Source organism: Eurypyga helias, unplaced genomic scaffold (assembly GCF_000690775.1).
Source record: "Eurypyga helias isolate BGI_N326 unplaced genomic scaffold, ASM69077v1 scaffold39670, whole genome shotgun sequence".
In the NCBI taxonomy this organism is placed as follows: domain Eukaryota; kingdom Metazoa; phylum Chordata; class Aves; order Eurypygiformes; family Eurypygidae; genus Eurypyga; species Eurypyga helias.
Genome location: NW_010225702.1, coordinates 533 through 9,824, shown reverse-complemented (window position 1 = coordinate 9,824; position 9,292 = coordinate 533). Strand labels below are relative to the sequence as shown.

Genomic DNA, 9,292 nt, shown 5'->3' with positions numbered 1-9,292 from the left:
TGATTCTATGATAGGACAGCAGCTCGGATGTTCTGCCTTGGCCCAAGCATGGACTTTGCTGGTTGCTCTTACCTGAGGTCTTGGTGTCGGCTTGTGGCTGCTGAGCGTTGATTGGTGCTGGCTGCAGTCCCTGCGTGCCAATCGGCGCAGCGGGGTGCAGTCCTTGTGTCCCAATTGGTGCTGGCTGGATGCCCTGGGCACTGATGGGTGCCGGCTGGATGCCCTGGGCACTGATGGGTGCCGGCTGGATGCCCTGGATGTGACGGGCATGAGAGGCATCTACGGTCATCAGCTGCATGGGGTTGAGGTGGACAGTGGAGGCCACTCCCACGCCGGTCTGAGCCGTGATGGCCGAGTTGGGTGCCTGGGCTGAAACTGGAAACACAGACACCCTGTCAGGTCTAGCCAGTGGGTCGCTGCTGCTCCTCCCTCAGCACCTCTCCCTCAAGTATTTACTTTCCAAAGACTATTTTGCTTTGAAAAATTAATTTCCCAGCCTGCTTGGAGCCGTAGTAAATTTGAGAGTAGAGAGGCCAGAGTGTCTGCCAGAAGAACAAAACAGTACTGTTTACTTCCATTCAATTTCCTATTTCAAATGGCAACAGGAGAGAAAAGATCAAGTTTAACCCTACTTTCAAAGTTAAGCTCAAATTACCCTTCTGTACCAAGCTTCCAGTCTCAGAGATCTGTGCATTATTTTGGCTCACTATCTTATTTTACAAAGCTTTTAAGCACCAACACGTGGCGTTTTCCCTGCTTAAAATCCAGCACGAGGTCCCTGAAAATGGCTTCTGTATAAAGTATGGCACATTGATTCCTAAACGCCTGTCCAACCTGACCTTGAATGTCTCCAGAGATGGGGCATCTACCACCTCTCTGGGCAATCTGTGCCAGTGTTTCACCACCCCCATGGTAAAAAATTCTTCCTTATATCTAGCCTGAATCTACCCTCTTGTAGTTTAAAACCATTACCCTTTGTCCTGTCCTTTTGAGTCATTTAATTATCCCAAAGCCCACCTCATATCCTGACACGACATAGTCAGGGCTTGCAACTTTTCCCTGGAATTTCAACGACAGAAAGAACAGGCCCCAGTAACAATCGCCCATGCATAATTTCCCATTCAGCAAATGGGCTTTGCCACCTCCAAGTCCTTCCAAATTCCCTCTACGCCGCTCAGTCGTAACATGCTGCCAGCAGACACAGATATGTCATGAAAATCCTAATTCCTAGGGTTTGGACTGTGGAGATTACCACCTTATAGAGAACAGCCCTAAACCCCTTGGTAAAGTAAAAATGCTGCAAGTTTTGTCACAGAAAATGACCTAAGTTTGGGTTGACTACATGGGCTCACATTACATGTAATTTTTGACTTCTCTAAGTTCCTGCAACAGTTCAAACATGTTAATTGCCCCATTTTTTAAAAAATAACACTATCAAAGGTGTGCAATGCAGCTTTTTTTTCTATTTTTGGTTCAGGTTTCTCTCTCAAACTGTACATTCATGTGGAAAGAGGTTAAAATGGGCTTGTCAGAACACCAGGCAATGAAGATGCAAAGAGCTGGTTTAGTGTGAAAGGGCTGAACTGTTTTGATTTGTAGAATCAAAAACTATTACTCAAGAGACACAAATCCCTGGATATGAAATGTGAAACAGATTTCTCAGCAGTTATTAGCTGTGCTTAGTACCTCTGAAGCAGTTCAGTACCCCTTGTCCATGAGTTTTCCCCTTGGCCAACAAGTCGTCAAAGACTTTTTGTGACACATAGAATCAAATAAAAAAGCCTCAGCTTCCCACACCACTGGAGCTCGTACACAAGCCAACGACGGAACGCAGCACCCAAGCCAGCTTGCCTCACCTGGATACTGGCGAATGGTGGACACTGAGCTGGTGATGGGGGTATAGGTGTGCGCAGTCAAAGGGTAGGCAGAGGGCGGGTACGTTGGTAAGAAATACTGGAACTGGACAGGCACCGACTGCCTACAGACATTAAAGAGAGCAAGTGTTACACACCACGTTTCAACAGTTCGTCTTCAACTCCTGCCTTTGGGATGTGCCCTGGGTTTTGTAACCTCTGCTATCATGATTAATTCAACAGTATCAAATCCCACTCCCCCCACCCCCAGTTTTGAAACACACTGTTTCCAGCGTATCAGAAAGTAACAAGTCACTCAAGACCTACTCACACACATTCTCATTCCCAGAGCTGTTATTTCCCCACCTGTTATCATTTCTGGTTTCCATTGCTACTGGGTTTGGAGACGCCCGGTGACTAGAGAGGGGTATGAGGTTACTCCTCTCTGCTGTGTAATCGGACTGGATCCGGGGAGAAGTATGTGTGATTTGCTGAGGAACCACTTTAGCTGCATAAAGACAAAGCTGTAATCAGTTCACAGTCACAGGAAAAGTTGGCAGACACTGCAAAGGCTACTAATGTAGTTGTGTAGGAAACGTCTCGGGCAGATTCCACAGCCAGGCAAAATGACATTCCTACCTTTAGACCTTAGTGGTTTACCTCCAAATGATCACACCAATCAAACTCAACTAGGCTACAACTAACGCCTCGAGAAGCACATGAAGGAACTTACAAAATCATCTACAAAAGCCATATTCTATCACCAATCAGTTACAACTTCTAGTACACACAGTGCAGGTTCTGAAATGCCAAAAGGACCAAAGTCTAAAAATTCACTTGAGTAAGTTAATGAGCCATTTTATTACTTACTCCTCTTAGAACATCTATTTCTTCCTGGCATCAAAAAAGCTATGCCACAGCAGACCTGTCAATTGGTTTCTCCCAGCCTGAACGGATTTTCTTCCCCTCCTTCATTTGCTAGTACGCACAAACACTGCTAGGGCAATCAGAAACATCGAGGCACCAGTTAAACTCAAAACTGAAATCACTCACCGACTGGGATGTTTGAGGTCGTGACAGCTGTAGCATGGGAAGAATGGGAGGGCATTGTCATGGTGACAATGGTGCTTGTAGGCGCTTGGGTGTGAGACACAGAACCTAAAGAAAAAGAAAACAAACATACAAGATTCTTCTACAGAGGCCTGTCACACCAGTCTATCGATATCCAAATAAAGAGGGCAAAAGCCCCAACCCACACAACCTCCCTGAAGAGCCCAGCAATTTCTCTCCTGAACCCTGCTCGTGCACTTCCAAATGCAATCTTTTCCACAAATCAAGAACTCCTCAAAAGTAATCAGGTTCCATCTTCAAGGAGGTGAAGCAACAAAAAAGCAACAACAAAAGCACACCCCACATCTCTCCCACAGTGGCTTTAAAAATACTCACCAGCTGTGGTCGCTGAAGCAATGGTATTCGTTGCCAAAATAGGTGCCACTGTTGCTGCTGCCACTGGAGTACCAGTACTGAAAATGGTTTTCTATGAACAGAAAAGAAAACCTTCAAGTCAGGACTAGGACATTTTAAATATTTACTTAGTATGGAATTATGCTGCACAGACTGTAAAGAACATGAATTTCTCACCTAATACTAACTCTTTTCCCAAATTTAATCTTAGCCCTCAACATACAAATAAAACCGACATCTAGAAGCAGTAAGAGGTGTTTTTTCTTCCTGCCATTTACCTGAGCCATGGTGTGGAGCTGTGGCTTCTGTGTTCCTATAGCTGGGTGAGAGGGTAGTGTAATCCGAGTAGCTGTATCCCTCGGCTGCGCAGGCCGCTGAATACTAATAGCTGCAGAAGGCGGGTGCTGCTGGATAGAGAGGGTGGGTCGACTGAAGAGAAAGAAAAATAATCATGAAGGCAACTCTGTGGATACTAAATCCAAAAAACAAAACACAGGGACACAGATCAGGCCTTGGTCTCCTCTTCTGCAAAGGCAGCACTGCTACCAAGTACAGACTAAAGCCGAGTAAGAAATTTCAACCACCTTGTTCTGTCCTCATCTCCCCTACGCACCCAGCTGGGAGGGCAAACGTACCACTAACTCCTACCTGTTCACAGAAAGATTTTCTGTCAGGGATGCTTTTCAACATTCCTGTGTCATTTTTTCACTGTGCCTTCATGAAAAAAGATGGGCTGACTCAGCCACAAGTTCTACAACAGAAACTCTGCTTTCCAGGAAGCAGGACTTCCCAGCTGATTCGTTAAGCTCTTTCCTTCTCAGAACACAGAGCCACAATTCACACTAAGAGTAATTTTTACTCATAGAACCAAAAGCACTTGCACGGTGCAAGCATTACATCATCCCAGATCTAGAGGATTATCAGAACTGGATGATTAACACGCTTTTCTCTTTCCTGCAGCCCCCGTGAAGTCAGAGCACTGTAGGTTTCAAAGTGTCTTTACCTGAGGGTTGATTCCGTAGCATGTGCTGCTGTTGTAGTTATAACAGGGGACTGGGCTCTTGTGGCTGAGACGGTTGCCACCACAGCAGGAGGAATAGTGCTTGAAGTTGTCACAGGAGGACGAGACTATAAAAACGAGTCAAAAAGAGACACATTCATAAAATAAATTCTGCTGTTTAGACAGTAACTAAAAATTACTTGGTTAAAACTGGGTTTCCTACATCTCAGTGATAAGTTTTGGCATTCTAAGACATTTTCAGTCTCTCCGAATTGATCTGTAAGCTCCTAAGCAGATCTGTCCAGGTTTTCAAAGTATGTATGTCATAGGAATCAGTCACCAACAAAGTTAACAAAACTGGATCCTTTGAAAATCTTTAGGAAAAAAACCCAAAGGCCAGTTCCCTTCAGAACAAAAAAAAAAACCACCACCAAACCCTGATCCAAGTGTATGCAGGAAGTCAGAGGTGATGACATTGGGATCCTAACAGAGAGCGCAAAGTAAAGACGTTTAACCCTCGATCCCAACACTGAACTTTGTTCAGTACAACTCTGTTGTAGGGAGATGGTACCTACACTCTTCTCCCTATATGTATATATAAGCTGAGAGACACAGAACCATTTAAAATGAGATATTTTAAACTCTATGCCAATAAATGTATTTAAGAATAAATTAACACCAGCACTTCACATCAGACTTTTCAGACTTTAAAACGCATGTATATCTGAACTAAATCCTCTTCCCAGTTTCTAAGTACTTTGGAGTCAGCTAGAAACCCAATTCCTGACACCAAGTCTACAAGGAAACAAAACCACAGGACTAATGCAACTATTTCACTGCTTGCCATCAGAAACTGGTACCCCAGAAACAGAACTGGAGGAGAGCTGACAGCCTAGTAAATAGGCAATTTTGGGTTATATACTACAGGTCAGTGCCAGGAAGAATTTGGAGGCGGTGGTCAGTGTTCTGCAGAGCTGCCCGGGTGCTACCTGCCTGGATTGGCTGATGAATGATGTGCTGAACTGCTGGCTGAGCGGTAGCTGCGTTTGGCAACTGCGAAGCTGGTCTCAGGACTGTAGTTACTTTAGAACTGGACATCACTGCAGCAGCCGCTGCACCTGGGAAACAAACCAAGCATGTTAGAGTACTGTGCACCCAAAGGGCTCCGTTAAGGTCGCAGAGGCAGAGTCTGATGTTAGTTGGTGCGTATTTCAGCTTGAATGTACAGTGTATGTGCGTCAGTTCAGATGACATCGGTTCAAGAGTACAGTTTGCAACAAATATACGTAAGGTTCACAAAGTATGTGGGGAAGGGGAAGTATTATTTGAAATTAATTTGCTTTATTGATACATATTTTTCCCCTATAACCTTATTGCAGTATTTTTCTAGGCCAAGCTATGGAAATCAGTAGAAATACTTCAAACAGTTTGATTACTGGGCTAATGTGTAAACAAGTCACCCAGTACCAACAATAATCTCCCTGTACCTGATGAAGAGATGAAGAAAAACAAAACAAAACAACCCCAACCAGCTTTTAAAGCTCCAACAGCATGGGGCTTTGGTTAATTTGTCTACTGTTGTCTGTCTCCTGATCAAAAGAAATTGCTGTCAAAGGCATATAGCCTTGAAATCATTTGATGAACTAGACTGCATAGCTCCTGTGGATGCACCTAATAGAAATTAAAATTATTACCTTGAAAGTTAATATTCAAAACCAAAGAATAAAAGCAGGAAGAAAGAAAAGATGCATCAAGTGACAACACGAAGTTTGTGGCAGCTGCCCTACAAAATCAAGTGAACAAAACTACATTGTACTTCAGCTACAAGTAAAACTGCACAGTCCTTCCACCTACTCTAACAAAAGAGGATTAAGTCTTTGCTCGTGTCAATTTATTTTTCTTTAGTGACCAAATAACAAAAATATGAAAAGAAATAAAAATATAAATAGTACAGTCTAAAGTTGAACTGGAAATCCAACCCAAAACTGCAGTCAGCGATCAGACAGACTGTACTGATCACAGGGCTCCTTTTAAGGGGCTGACCACCTGTTTTGTAAACCATAGCAACCAAAATCCTGGGAGACAGGAGCCTGTAGTTTGCACCAGCATTTAACTCGAGGATAAATGCAAATGCATGCGATACGGTATGTCAGTGGGCACAAAACCACGAGTGATCCTGTGACAGGTGGGCACAAGAATATGCCTCAACTGTTCAGATGCCACCGTGACAGGCCAACGACGCTTGTCACAGGACCGTACAAGACAGTTTGCTGGACAGGTCAGTCTATACCAGTGCATATTTTTTCTTGGAAGTATTCACTATTCCAACAGCACAGAACTACAACAACAGACGTGCTGGTAACTGCCAGCATTTTAAACACTGTCACACAGTCCTGCCCTGAATGGCTGAAGGCAACATAACGCTTACAAGGCCAGCAGTCACCTATGTATGCTAGCAGTTCAAACAGCTGGCATTAGCTGCGTTGGCAGCAAGGAGCATTTCCAGAGGTGAAGGCTAGATGCGCCTCCCCTGAGAGGCTGGGAACAGAAGGCAGGGACTGCACAGCAAGATCTTTACCTCGGGGCAGGTGAGAAGCTCCAATGTGTAGTGGAGGCCCAGGAGCACTACTTCTGATGATAGACATCTGCACGTTGGTAGCCATGATATGATGCAAGTTACTAGGATGCCCCTGCACAGTTAAAGAAATAACAAAACCCAACATAAACCAGGTGTTGACAAGAATTAATGGCCACACTAACAGCATTGCCATATGGAAGTCACAAAGGCAGAGAAGAGATTTCATAGAAATACTTGGTGTAGAATGGTTGCGTGCATCACAAGATGAGTGAAGAAAGAGGCAGGTGTTTCCACAGGACAGAGTTACAGTACCTGCTGACATTGTTTGTGCCACATGTAAACATTTATTTCTTTCACTTATCTATTCTTCTGGTTGGCACGTGGGTGACAGCCAGCCAGCAGTCACCCACATATCAACCAGTAAGATGGCCCTTCTGCCATCAGTGACTTTTAGTGCATAGATTCATACCAACTGTCCAGTAAAGTCAAGAGAATAATGGGAACTTGGCAAATGCTGCAACAAATTAATTCTGTTTTCTAATAATGCTAGACTTCAAGGATATTCATGAAGATAAAAATCCACTGAAACTGCTGCACATCCTTAGCCAGCCTAACTCAAATCCACATAAAGGTACTTCACATAAAAGCCCTGAGACTTCGGAGGTTTGGCAAGGATTGCTCTGGCAAGCAAGTTGCAAATCACAAAGTGGCTCTGCAGTCAAACTTAAAGGGAAAAAAGTTACAAAGAATTATCTACACACACTACCACCACCACCCCAATTTTGTCACCGGTGCTTTAATAAGAATACACTGCAAAACCAGAAACCGTTCACTGGTTTCTTCTGATCTGCTCCCAGGAGAGCTAAAGAGCACAACAGTGATGAACTCCAGCAGTCTGTCTGCACTGGAAACTCTCCAAGTGATAGTGAAACAGCAGGAGCTTTCAAGGAAAGACTCAGCTGCACAGCAGCTTTTGGATAAGTTTCAGCTATCACAGTCTCCCTGTGCTACATCAATTGGGTGACCACAACAGATTGGCAGCTTTTTAAAGAGCTAGTGATAACTGAGACTGAGATCTAATGCTCCAGGCAGAACTGATCCAACGACTGGTGACCACTGAATGAGGAAGCCTGCTCTCTCCACCTTCCCTCCTGCAGCAAGAGCCCACCTCAGTTGCACCGATATCAGTATTGTTCTGAGCATGTGCGAGCTGGAACATATGAAAACCAGACCTGTTGCCCACTGATTGTTGCCACAGGAATTGTTGGAGCCTGTGGTATGTTGCTTTCCATGGTCACAGTAACTTGCCCAGGAACCTTTGTGGGAGCTGAGAGAGTAGAGGGTGGAGCAGGAGCAATGGGCCGGCTGGGCATGGTGGGCTTCAGAGGAGGCTGCAAGAAATACAGGACAGAAACGTTGGCAACTCCAAAGGAGAGCTCAATATGGAAGCAGAAATCATTTCATGGGAGTCAAAGCCTGGAAAGAAAGTCAGCTTTGTGCAAGGACAAGTATGGTTAAGTATTTGAAAAGGAAACACATTGGTTATTTAGAGCCATTCCATTTCAATTCAGGACCAGGACTGTATTGGAAATATGCAGCTTTCAACATACAGCATGAGTCAGAAGTGGAATCTGTAAGGGCTATGGTATTCCCCTACAGACACTGGGCGTTAACAGTTAATTTGATATTTTCATCTCCTCCTGCAGACAAAAGGGAAGACTTCAGAAAATTATTGAAATCACTTTTCTCTTAAGAGATAAACACATAACTCCCCTCTCAAAAATAATGCTGTGATGACTTCAGAGACAAAAGCAGAGTTTTTCAGTGTAATTCATTTTTGCTCAACACACTAACTTGCAATATAGATTGGATCTTTTCCCCTATGAATGGTGACCCCCCTCATTACCTTCATAAGTCCGTCGGAAAAGGAGAGCGGCACAGCAGGAGTCAAGTGCGCTGGTGGTGCTGTCACTGTCACTGGGGCACCAGACTGGACAGGGTGGTGCTGTGTCAACATCTGAACCTGTGGATATGGCCGAACCACCACCGGTTCCTGCTTTTCTTCTCGAGGTTGTATAGAGCCGCCAGGGCCGATGTGCTCCCTGGGAGCAACTTCCGAGTCGCGGCTAGATTCATCACTCACTAGCAAAAAAAAGAAAATAGGAACTCTGAGGAAAAAGGTTAAAAAGGTTAACAAGTTTGCACTGTTCACCACCAGGTCAGAGATGTGATGTCAGAAACAACCTAAACAAAAGAAATGCACCCTTGCAATTAAGCGTATTCCAATGATGAAAACTCTAGGAACTCTGGCTCTGCTTCAGCTGGTTCCCCTTCAGAACTGAAGCGCCTTGTAATGCTGGGCAACCTGGGGTCACCTCTGAGAAGTCTATCCAAACA

The 9,292-nt window shown here is 44.5% G+C and overlaps 1 protein-coding gene across 1 annotated transcript; it reads right to left on the bottom strand.

Annotated features, from left to right (window-relative positions):
- Window positions 1-72: 72 nt before the first annotated feature.
- On the bottom strand, window positions 73-9,032 carry LOC104508650 (histone deacetylase complex subunit SAP130; the record flags this gene model as incomplete). Its single annotated transcript, XM_010150356.1, has 11 exons — window positions 8,802-9,032; window positions 8,128-8,286; window positions 6,896-7,007; window positions 5,311-5,435; window positions 4,321-4,445; window positions 3,596-3,746; window positions 3,300-3,390; window positions 2,907-3,011; window positions 2,220-2,361; window positions 1,857-1,978; window positions 73-375 (listed from the first exon to the last, which is right to left on the bottom strand). Coding segments are annotated over exons 1-11 (1,546 nt in total), but the record flags the coding sequence as incomplete, so codon positions are not given.
- Between the last annotated feature and the right edge of the window lie 260 nt (window positions 9,033-9,292).